The following is a 12,382-nucleotide window of genomic DNA, read 5'->3' as shown; positions in this document are numbered from 1 at the left end:
GTCCCCAAATAGATGGCATTATGCATTATTGATCACCTTCATTCAATCTTAGGATGGTTACTTATCTTCTTAAACAGCTCTTGCCTGTATTGTTCTATTTGATGGTTTATTACAACTGAATGTTTTGCTCAATTATTGATGGAAAATGAGATGCTGTTCAACAAATTTACAACGGGTGTCACTGGAACAATGCAAGAGGCCAAAGACTTCCATAGACTCGTTTGCAATAAATTCAGAAAATGATTTGTCTGGAGGCAGGTTTTATAGATTTTATAGGTCCCATGGCTGCCCTGATGGATCTTAAATGTTCCTCCAGATTACACAACCAGACTGGATTGCTAGTCTAATGAAAAAAAACACTGTGCTGAAGTATGCTGAAGGGGTGGTAAATTGGATTAGTAAGTATACAGATGATACTAAGATAGGTGGCGTTGTGGGTAATGAAGTAGGTCTTCAAAGCTTGCAGAGAGATTTAGGCCAGTTAGAAGAGTGGGCTGAAAGATGGCAGATAGAGTTTAATGCTGATAAGTGTGAGGTGCTACATTTTGGTAGGACTAATCAAAATAGGACATGCATGGTAAATGGTAAGGCATTGAGGAATGCAGTAGAACAGAGTGATCTAGGAATATTGGTGCATAGTTCCCTGAAGGTGGAATCTCATGTGGATAGGGTGGTGAAGAAAGCTTTTGGTATGCTGGCCTTTATAAATCAGAGCATTAAGTATAGGAGTTGGGATGTAATGCTAAAATTGTACAAGACATTGATGAGGTCAAATCTGGAGTATTGTGTACAGTTCTGGTCACCAAATTATAGGAAAGATGTCAACAAAATAGAGTACAGAGAAGATTTACTAGAATGTTACCTGGGTTTCAGTACCTAAGTTACAGAGAAAGGCTGAACAAGTTAGGTCTTTATTCTTTGGAGCGTAGAAGGTTGAGGGGGGATTTTATACAGGTATTTAAAATTATGAGGGGGATAGATAGAGTTGACGTGGATATGCTTTTTCAATTGTGAGTAGGGGAGATTCAAACAAGAGGACATGAGTTGAGAGTTAAGAGGCAAAAGTTTAAGGGTAAGACGAGAGGGCACTTCTTTACTCAGAGAATGGTAGCTGTGTGGAACGAGCTTCCAGTAGAACTGGTAGAGACAGGTTCGATTTTGTCATTTAAAAAAAAAATTGGATAGGTATAAGGACAGGAAAGGAATGGAGGGTTATGGGCTGAGTGCAGGTAAGTGGGACTAGATGAGAGTAAGCGTTCAGCATGGACTAGAAGGGCCGAGATGGCTTGTTTCCGTGCTGTAATTGTTATATGGTTATACGGTATGTTCGATAGTACACTAAATACACAATCCTTTTGCACAAGAACTACATAAGAGCTACACCAAGTCCTAGAGGAACAAAGGACTACAGTTACGGTTACGGATCCCACAACCCTCCAGGGTCATAGGGAGCGCTGTACGGATAAGCACTGCACCAGTTGCCTCCATCTTTCACCATTTGTGGGCGACTGCCTGGGTTGCGGCCAAGCTCTCTCCGGTCCACGCTGCAATGCTGTCTGCCCATTTCTTCCTCTATTTGCCCTTTTTTCTTTTCCCCTGCACCACTCCTTGAAGAATAGTCTTTGAAAGCCCACTTAATATACTTCCTTACACTATACTGCATCTGCCACTTCTCTGCCTATCCTCCCAATCTGTCCAATTCCTTATTCAGGCTCCCTACTTCCTCAACACTACCTGCCTCTCCTATCTTTGTATTAGCTGCAAACTTAGCCACAAAGCCATTAATTCTGTGATCTAAATTGTTGACCTAAACTTGAAAAGAAGCAGTCCCAATACCAACCCCACTAGTCACTGCCAGCCAACCAGAAAAGGCCACCTTTATTTTGACTTTTTGCATCCTGCTAGTCAGCTAATCTTCTGTCCATGGTAATATCTTAGCTGTAATGTCATGGGTTCTAATCACGTTAAGTAGCCTTGTGTGTGGCACCTTTTCAAAGGCCTTCTGAAAGTCCAAGTACCCAACATCCACCAATACTCCTTTGTCTATCTTTGTTATTTCCTCAGGAATTTGCCAGGCAAGATTTCTCCTTAAGAAAACCATGCTGACTTTAGCTTACTTTATCATGTGCCTCCAAGTCCTTCAAAACCTCATCCTTAACAATGAAATCTAACATCTTCCCAACCACTAAGCTCAGGCTAACTAGCCTATAACTCTTTTCTTCTGCCTCCCTCCCTTTTTAAAGAACACACTGACATTTGCAATTTTTCAGTCATCCAGAACCATTCCGTAATCTAGTGTTTCTTGAAAGATCATTACTAATGCCTCCACAATCTCTTCAGCTCCCTCTTTCAGAACCCTGGGTATAGTGCATCTGGTCCAGGTGGATTATCAATGTTCAGATATTTTAGCTTCCCAAACACCTTCTCCTTTGTAACAGCAACTGCAATCACTTCTGTCCCCTGATACTCTCAAGTTTCTGGCATGCTGCTAGTGTTTGCCACAGTGAAGACAGACACAAAATATTTATTAAGTTCATCAACCATTCTTTGTCCCCTATTTCTACCTCTTCAGCGACATTTTCTGGCGGTCCAATATCCATGCTCACCTCTTTATATATCTGAAAAAGCTTTTGGTATCCTCAGATATTTCTTGGCTAGCTCACCTTCATATTTCATCTTCTCTCTTTATGCTTTTTAGTTGCCATCTGTTAGTTCTTCAAAGCTTCCCAATCCCCTAAGTTCCCAGTATTTTTTGCTGTATTATATGTTCTCTTTTTTGATAGATAGATAGATAGATAGATACTTTATTCATCCCCAAGGGGAAATTCAACATTTTTCCAGTGTCCCATACACTTATTATAGCAAAACTAATTACATACAGTATTTAACTCAGTATAAATATGATATGCATCTAAAATCACCCTCCCAAAAAGCATTAATAAATAGCTTTTAAAAAGTTCTTAAATAGTTTACTAAAGTGCATTGAGTGGTAACTTAAGCTCAGTCCTAACCCCGGCACTTAACATGTCTTGCCCCTGGTGGTTGAATTGTAGAGCCAAATGGCGTTGGGGAGTAATGATCTCTTCATCCTGTCTGAGGAGCATTGCATTGACAGCAACCTGCCGCTGAAGCTGCTTCTCTGTCTCTGGATGGTGCTGGGCAGAGGATGTTCAGGGTTTTCCATGATTGACTGTAGCCTACTCAGCGCCCTCCGCTCTGCCACCGATGTCATACTCTCCAGTTCTGTGCCCACGACAGAGCCCGCCTTCCTTACCAGCTTATTAAGACGTGAGGCGTTCCTCTTCTTAATGCTGCCTCCCCAGCACGCCACCACAAAGAAGAGGGCGCTCTCCACAACTGACCGATAGAACATCTTCAGCATCTCACTACAAACATTGAATGACGCCAGCCTTCTGAGGAAGTACAGTCGACTCTGTGCTTTCCTGCACAGGGCATCTGTGTTGGCAGTCCAGTCTAGCTTCTCGTCTAACTGCACTCCCAGATACTTGTAGGTCTTAACCTGCTCCACACATTCTCCATTAATGATCACTGGCTCCATATGAGGCCTAGATCTCCTAAAGTCCACCACCATCTCCTTGGTCTTGGTGATATTGAGACGCAGGTAGTTTGAGTTGCACCATATCTCAAAGTCCTGTATCAGTTTCCTATACTCTTCCTCCTGACCATTCCTGACACACCCCACTATGGCCGTGTCATCAGCGAACTTCTGCACATGGCAGGACCCCGAGTTATATTGGAAGTCTGATGTGTACAGGGTGAACAGGACCAGAGAGAGCACGGTCCCCTGCGGCGCTCCTGTGCTGCTGACCACCGTGTCAGACCTACAGTCTCCCATCTGCACATACTGAGGTCTGTCTGTCAAGTAGTCTGTTATCCAAGCCACCATGTGTGAGTCTACTCACATCTCCGTTAGTTTGTGCCTTAAGATCCTGGGCTTTTATAGTGTCTTTGATTTCCCCTCACCCTCCCTTTAGAATATGTCTTCATTTTTGTGATACATGTATCCTGCATCTTCCAAATTGCCCCCAGAAACTTCAGCCATTACTCTTCTGCCATCATCCCTGTTAGTGTCACCTTCCAATCAACTTTGGGCAACTCCTCTCTCATACCACTGTAATTCCCTTTACTCCACTGTAATGCTGACACATCCTACTTTATCTTCTCCCTCTCAAACTGCAGGGTGAGTTCTATCATATTATGATCACTTTCTCCTAAGGGAATCTTTACCTTAAGCTCCCACTCAAATCTAGTTCATTAGACAACACCCGATCAGAATTGTTTGTCCCCAAGTGGGCTCAATCACAAGTTGCTCAATAAAGTCATCTCATAGGCATTCTACAATTTCCCTTTCTTGGGATCCAGCATCCACCTGAGTTTCCCAATCTACCTGCATATTGAAATCCCTAACAATGATCATAACATTGCCCTTATTACATGCCTTTTCTATCTCTCATTGTAATTTATATCCCACATCCTGGCCACGGTTCGGAGATTTGTACATCACTCCATCCGGGTCTTTATACACTTAACTTTTCTTAATTTTACCCAAAAAGATTCTATATCTTCTGATTCTATGTCTCTTCATTTTGAGGATTTAATTTACCAACACCCACCCTACCTCCTCTGCTTCCTGCCTCTCTTTCGATACAAGGTGTATCCTTGTATGTTACACTCCCAGCTGTGAACTCTCAGCCACAACTCAGTGATGCCCTCAACATCATACCTGTCAATCTCTCACTGTGCTGAAAGATCATCTACCTTATGCTGTATACTGTCTGAATTCAAATTTGACACCTTCCATTCTGTATTCATCACCCTTTAAAATTTTGCTCCCATGTTACACTTGAACTCATTTCAGTGACTGAAATTTTACCCTATCATCTGCCTGTCCTTCCTCACAGTCTCACTACACACTGAATCAACTTGTATATCAATTGTCCCATTCTCCGCCCTATCATTCCCAAACCCTTGGCAAATTAGTTTAAACTCCCCCCCCCCCCCCAATAGCTCTATCAATCCTGCCTACAAGGATATTGGTCACCTTTGTGTTCAGACGCAGTCTGTACTTTTCATACTGATCTTACCTTCCCCAGAATAGATCCCAATGACTAAAAAATCTCAACCACTGCCCCTTGCACCACTCCCTCAGTGACTCATTCATCTGTACTATCATCCTATTCCTGCCCTGACTAGTGTGTGATACTGGGAGCTATCCAGAGATTACTACCTTAGAGGTCCTGATTTTCAGCCTTTTCTCTAACTCACTATACTCACTGTGCAGGACCTTATCCCCCTTTCGGTCGATGTCATTAGTGCCAATGTGATGATGCATTATAACTTCTTTGGAGAAGGTATTTTAGAATTTTTCTAATAGGAATTTATGCATATTACCTTAGGAGTTAAGAATATCCTCCATAAATAGTGACTTAATTGTATATATTTCTGCCTAATCCCATTTCCAATACAGTTTTCTTAACTTAATCACAAATGCGTTTTAATAGATTAGAGCAGGTTTCATTGTTTCTTGTTGCAAAGCAAAATGGGCAACAATTATGTAACAACAATATTGCAAAATTTTAATTTTGTAGGCATATGTTTCAAAAGCATAACATATTGAAGCATAATTTCAAGTGGTCAAATATATTAGTAACACAGGAAAATACTTCAGGAAACAACCCTTACTCTATTACACAGCGAGTCAAAAATTGTGCTGATTATTGACATAAATATAACACCACAGCAAATCAAATTATAATTATTAAAATTCCATTAAAGTATTTATTATTTTTGCTAGCATATATTGTTCATGAATAAAATAAAATCTGCAGCTGACAGGTTAATCAGGTGATAAGAACAAAATTTCCTGAAGTTATTAAGTATGGTGGCATGGTAGCCTAGCAGTTAGTACAATGCTTTACAGTACTAGCAACCAAGGTTAGATTCTTGCTGCTGCCTGAAGAACTTTGTACGTTCTCCCCATGACTGCTTGGGTTTCCTGTGAGTGCTCTGATTTCTTCCCACAGTCCAAAGACATATCAGTTGCTAGGTTAATTGGTCATAAGAAAATAGAGATAGAAGCAGAAGTAGGCCATCTGGCCTGGCAAGCTTGCTCTGCTATTCAATAAGATCATGGGTGATCTGGCCATGAACTCATCTCCACCTACCTGCCTTTTCCCCATAAACCTTAATTCCCCCACTATGCATAAATCTATTCAACCTTGTCTTCAATATATTTACTCAGGTAGCCTCCACCGCTTCATTGGGCAGAGAATTTCACAGATTCACCACTCTCTGGAAAAAGCAGGTCCTCTTCATCTCTGTCCTAAATCTACTCCCCAGAATCTTGAGGCTATGTCCCTTAGTTCTAGTCTCACCTACCAGTGGAAACAACTTTCCTGCCCCATCTTATCTATCCCTTTCATAATTTTATATGTTTCTATAAGATCTCCTCTCATTCTTCTAAATTCCAGCAAGTACTATCCCAGGTGACTCAATCTTTCTTATAGTCTAACCCCCTCATCTTTGGAATCAACCTGGTGAACCTCCTCTGCACAGCCTCCGAAGCCAGTATATCCTTAATCAAGTAAGGAGACTGGAACTGCATGCAGTACTGCAGGTGTGGCCTCACCAATACCCTGTACAGTTGTAGCATAACCTCCTTGCTCTTAAATTCAATCCCTCTACCAATGAAGGCCAACATCCATTTACCTTCTTGATAGCCTGCTGCACCTGCAAACCAATCTTTTGTGATTCATGCACAAGCACTCCCAAGTCCCTCTACAGAGCAGCATGCTGCAATTTTTTTACTATTTAAATAATAATCTGCTCTTTCATTTTTCCTTCCAAAGTGAATGACCTCGCATGTAACAACATTGTACTCCGTCTGCCAGACCCTTGCCCACTCGCTTAACCTATCTCTCTTCAAACTCTCTGTATCTTCTGCACAATTTGCTTTTCCAGTCAGTTTAGTATCATCAACAATATTAGATACACTACACTCGGTCCCCTCTTCCATTTTGTTAACATATATCATGAGCAGTTGCGGGCCCAGCATTGACCCCTGCAGCACACCGCTCACCACTGATTGCCAACCAGAGTAACATCCATGTATCCCAACTCTCTGCCGTCTATTAATTAACTAATCCTCTATCTATGCTAATAGATCACCCCGATCTCTCTGCATCCTTATCTTATGGAAAAGTCTTTTATGCAGCACCTTATTGAACACTTTCTGGAAATACAAGTAAATAACATTCATCTGTTCCCCTCTATCCACAGCACTTGTTATATCCCCAAAGAACTCCAGTGAGTTTATCAAACAGAGGGCCTGTTTGCTGAATCCATGCTGCATCTGCCTGATGGATCCATTTCTTTCCAGATGCTTTAATATTTCCTCTTTAATGATAGCTTCAAGCATTTTCCCAACTACAGATCTTAAACTAAATTGTCCTGTGATTAGGCTAGGATTACTATGAATCAGGGGGTAGCTGGGCAGTGTGACTCAAAGGGCCAGAAGGGCCTGTTTTATGCTGGATCTCAATAAAATATAAATAAATACAAGTTGGTTCAAGACTATTTTTCAATTTTACCAGAGATACATCTTTTTAACAAGAAAAGTGAAAGAACAACATTAAATGGGGAAACTAACAAAGCATTGCCATGCTCTTGCTTCCTAAACAAGGCAGTAAGGAACAAAGTCACACAACTATCATCAACTTACATGGTGTTGTAATTCCACCCTCTTCCTGGAATTTGGATTTGAGATTTGCAAAGGAGATTATATTATGTGAGAATAAAATGTAGATATTAGTTATTAAGGTAAAAGAAAAATAACAAAAGTAAAAATTGAAATTAACTAAAATGTCATCCTAAAAAAATAACAACAATGGATCTGGAGCAAAACTATATTTCCTCATTTTAAGCATTTATAACTTTTGGGAGAGAAAAGAAAATCATCCTATATTTTTATTCATGAACAGGACTTGATGATTAAGTTGGTAAAAACAGAAATAGGCACTTACATCTCTCTTAAATCATTTAGTTCAGTACTGATAGCTTCCACTTCTTCATTTCTGCAAGTAATAGGAATTATTTTGCATTAAGGCTTACTTTAACTTTATTACTTCAATTTAAAATTCAGACTGTATATTTTCCTTGTTAATTCTTGACAGAGTATGGTTATTCATATTGTCCCTATGAAGGGAATGATCTATAGCACTTTAGAGCCAATCAATACTTTAAAACTACCTGAAATAAAAACAAAAAATGTTGGACATGTCCAGCACCTCCGAAGGAGAAACAGTTTCAAATTTCAGAACCAAAATATTCGCTGCTGCTTCTTTCACAGATAGTGCCTGATCTGCTGAGGTTTTCCAGTGTATATATTCACTATGATAATGTAGGAAACATGGCACCAATTTTTGTATTGCTAGCTCCCACAGGCAACAATATGACAAGGCTTGGAAAATCTGTTTTTGTAATAATTGATTTAAACAAATGGTAGACAGCAATTACCATTCTCTTTGAAAAATTACTGTGGAGTTGATAATGTTAATCTTAAAGAAATGTTAGGTCCAAAATGTAAAAGTGCCACGGCTACAGAAAAGTGGACGCCATGGAGGGATTGTCTACAGTGTCTCTGTGGAGATTAGGAACAGGAAGGGTCAATAACTTTACTGCGTGTTTTTTATAGGCCGCCCAATAGTAACAGGGATATCAAGGAGCAGAGACGGAAACAGATCCTGGAAAGGTGTACTAATAACAGAGTTGTCGTGATGGGAGATTTTAATTCCAAATATCAATTGGAATCTCTCTAGAGCAAGGGATTTAGATAGGGTGGAGTTTATTAGATGTGTTCAGGAAGGTTTCTAGACACAATATGTAGATAAGCCTACAAGAGAAGAGGCAGTACTTGATTTAGTATTGGAAATGAACCTGGTCAGGTGTCAAATCTCTCAGTGGTAGAGCATTTTGGAGATAGCGATCATAATTCTATCTCCTTTACAAGAGAGATAGGTACAGATACAAGTTAGAAAAGTGTTTAATTGGATTAAGGGGAATTATGAGGCTATCAGGCAGGAAACTGGAAGCTTAAATTGGGAACAGATGTTCTCAGGGAAACGTATGAAAGAAATTTGGCAAATGCTCGGGGATATTTGTGTGGAGTTCTGCATAGGTATGTTCCAATGAAACAGGGAAATTATGGTAGGGTGCAGGAACCGTGGTGTACAAAGGCTATAATAAATCTGGTCAAGAAGAAAAGAAAAGGTGACAAAAGGTTCAGAGAGCTAGGTAACGTTAGAGATCTGGAAGATTATAAGGCTAACAGGAAGGAGCTTAAAAAGGAAATTAGGAGAGCCAGAATTGGCCATGAGAAGGTCTTGGCGGGCAGGATTAAGGAAAACCCCAAGGTATTCTACAAGTATGTGAAGAGCAAGAGGATAAGATGTGAAAGAATAGGACCTACCAAGTGTGACAGTGGGAAAGTGTGTATGGAACTGGAGGAAATAGCAGAGAAACTTAATGAATACTTTACGTCAGTAATCACTATGGAAAAGGATCTTGGTGATTGTAGTAGTGACTTGCAAAGATTGAAAAGTTTGAGCATGTAGATATTAAGGAAGAGGATGTGCTGGAGCTTTTGGAAAGCATCAAGTTGGATAAGTTGCTGGGACCAGATGAGATGTACCCCACGCTACTGTGGGAGGCAAGGGAGAAGATTGCTGAGCCTCTGACGACAATCTTTGAATCACCAATGGGGACGTGAGAGGTTCCGGAGGATTGGAAGGTTGTGGATGTTGTTCCTTTATTCAAGAAAGGGAGTAGAGATATCCCAGGATTTATAGACCAGTGAGTCTTTCTTCAGTGGCTGGTAAGTTGATGGAGAAGATCCTGAGAGGCAGGATTTATGAACATTTTGAGAGGTGTAATATGATTAGGAATAGCCAGCATGGCTTTGCCAAGGCCAGGTCCTGCCTTATCAACCTGTTTGAATTTTTTGAGGATGTGACTAAACACATTGATGAAAGAAGAGCAGTAGATGTAGTGTATATGGATTTCAGCAAGACATTTGATAAGGTACCCATGCAAGGCTTATTGAGAAAGTAAGGAGGCATGGGATTCAAGATCCAGAAATGGCTTGCTCACAGAATGCAAAGAGTTGTTGTAGACGGGTCATATTCTGCACGGAGGTCAGTGACCAGTGGTGTGCTTCAGGGATCTGTTCTGGGACCCTTACTCTTTGTGATTTTTATAAATGACCTGGATGAGGAAGTGGAGGGATGGGGTAGTAAATTCGCTGATGATACAAAAGTTGGAGCTGTTATGGATGGTGTGGAGGGCAGTCAGAGGTTCCAGAGGGACATTCATAGATTGCAAAACTGGGCTGAGAAGTGGCAGATGGAGTTTAACCCAGATAAGTGTGAGGTGGTTCATTACGGTAGGTCAAATATGAAGGCAGAATATAGTATTAATGGTAAGAATCTTGGCAGTATGGAGGATCAGAGGAATCTTGGGGTCTGAGTCCATAGGATGCTCAAAGCAGCTGCTCAGTTTGACTCTGTGGTTAAGAATGCATTCGGTGTATTGGCCTTCATCAATCGTGCAATTGAATTCAGGAGCCAAGAGGTAATGTTGCAGCTATATAGGACCCTTGTCAGACCCCACGTAGAGTACTGTGCTCAGTCCTGGTCGCCTCACTACAGGAAGGATGTGGAAGCCATAGAAAGGGTGCGGAACAGATTTACAAGGATGTTGCCTGGATTGGGGAGCATGCCTTATGAAAACAGGTTGAGTGAACTCGGCCTTTTCTCCTTGGAGCGACGGAGGATGAGAGGTGACCTGATAGAGGTGTATATAATGAGAGGTATTGATCGTGCAGATAGTCAGAGGCTTTCTCTCAGGGCTGAAATGGTTGCCACAAGAGGATACAGGTTTAAGGTGCTGGGGAGTTGGTACAGAGGAGATGTCGAGGTAAGTTTTTTTACGCAGAGAGTGGTGAGTGCGTGGAATGGGCTGCTGGCAATGGTGGTGAAGGCAGATACAACAGGGTCTTTTAAGAGACTTTTGGATAGGTACATGGAGCTTAGAAAAATAGAGGGATATGGGTAAGCCTAGTAATTTCTAAGGTAGGGACATCTTTAGCACAACTTTGTGGGCTGAAGGACCTGCATTGTGCTGTAAGTTTTCTATGCTTCTATGAATCATTTTATAGGAATGTCAACATAAGTGTTTGTGGTCAAACCTCTAGAAGTGAAGTCTGAATCAAGAACCCACCAACTCAGAACTGAACTGAAGCAAAGCTGACAATACATAACATATAACAATTTGTTTAACACAACTGTAGAAACCCTCTCATAAAGTATGGTTCCTTAAGGTTGATATAGCCGGGGTGATAATGGGGATAAGCTCCCACTACCTACTACATACTCCCAATGGCATACACCTCAAATAGCCTCTGAGAACCAAGTTTAATGACTGGCCTTCAAATGTGGCTTAGCTATTAAGTATAAGCCGGGCAGAACCATTCCTGCCAACAGGAGAAGGGACAAAGGGTAGGTTAGTGGTGCCTTAAATCCTGTCGCTTTGGGCAGATGGAGCTCATCAGCCGTGGTAGACAGCTCATCAAGGAGAAGGAAAACTCGGATCGCAAAGTTCTGCTGCCTTGCGGCTGTACCCGCCCACGGGGAAGGCTTTGGGGTATTTCCCGAGCGAAAAAGCCAGAGCTGGAATCCCTAAGACAGTTGAGTTCAACACTGACTGGCAACACCTGCAACACTATTGGTACCAAACTGTACAGGTCTCTGCCATTCATTTGGGTTCACAGATGCATGGAGAGGGGGAGCTTGCTACCTGTGTAACAGCTTGCTCTCCATATTGTGCTGTCCTGGTTTATATATCCACACAGCTTGGATGCAATATTCTGCTGAAGGGTTTTGGCCTGAAACATCGACTGTACTCTCTTCATAGATGGTGTCTGGCCTGCTGAGTTCCTCCAGCAACTTGTGTGTATCCTCCACGATAGACACTGACCAACTGAGGCCTCTCTCCTAAAGTGTGCATGATTTATCTTTCTCTCATGTGTTTCAACTACAAGGATTTCTAAAGCTAGGTACAAATCTCTTTGATGTTTACAGAACCATTCATTGTAGGCTGATTGTATCTAAAGCGATTGCATGTTGAATTAAATGTTTGCTTAAAATGCTTACTCTAGTTACATTACATTGTATGTTTGATTCTCTTGAAATCAGAAGCAATTCTCTGGAAATCAAAGATCAATACATTCTTGGACCCATGCAACTCGTACAACACACTGGAGGAACTCAGCAGGTCGGGCAGCATCCATGGAAACGAGCAGTCAATG

The 12,382-nt window shown here is 41.3% G+C and overlaps 1 protein-coding gene across 1 annotated transcript in view; it reads right to left on the bottom strand.

Annotated features, from left to right (window-relative positions):
- Positions 1-12,382, bottom strand: part of LOC132379690 (uncharacterized) — a 168,094-nt gene that overhangs the window by 90,621 nt on the left and 65,091 nt on the right. The window contains exon 5 of the mRNA XM_059947949.1: positions 8,043-8,093. Within this exon, the coding sequence (XP_059803932.1) occupies positions 8,043-8,093 (51 nt within the window). The remainder of the gene's footprint in view (positions 1-8,042; positions 8,094-12,382) is intronic.

This window comes from Hypanus sabinus, chromosome 22 (genome assembly GCF_030144855.1).
Source record: "Hypanus sabinus isolate sHypSab1 chromosome 22, sHypSab1.hap1, whole genome shotgun sequence".
Classification (NCBI taxonomy): domain Eukaryota; kingdom Metazoa; phylum Chordata; class Chondrichthyes; order Myliobatiformes; family Dasyatidae; genus Hypanus; species Hypanus sabinus.
This window is presented reverse-complemented; position numbering and strand designations above follow the sequence as displayed.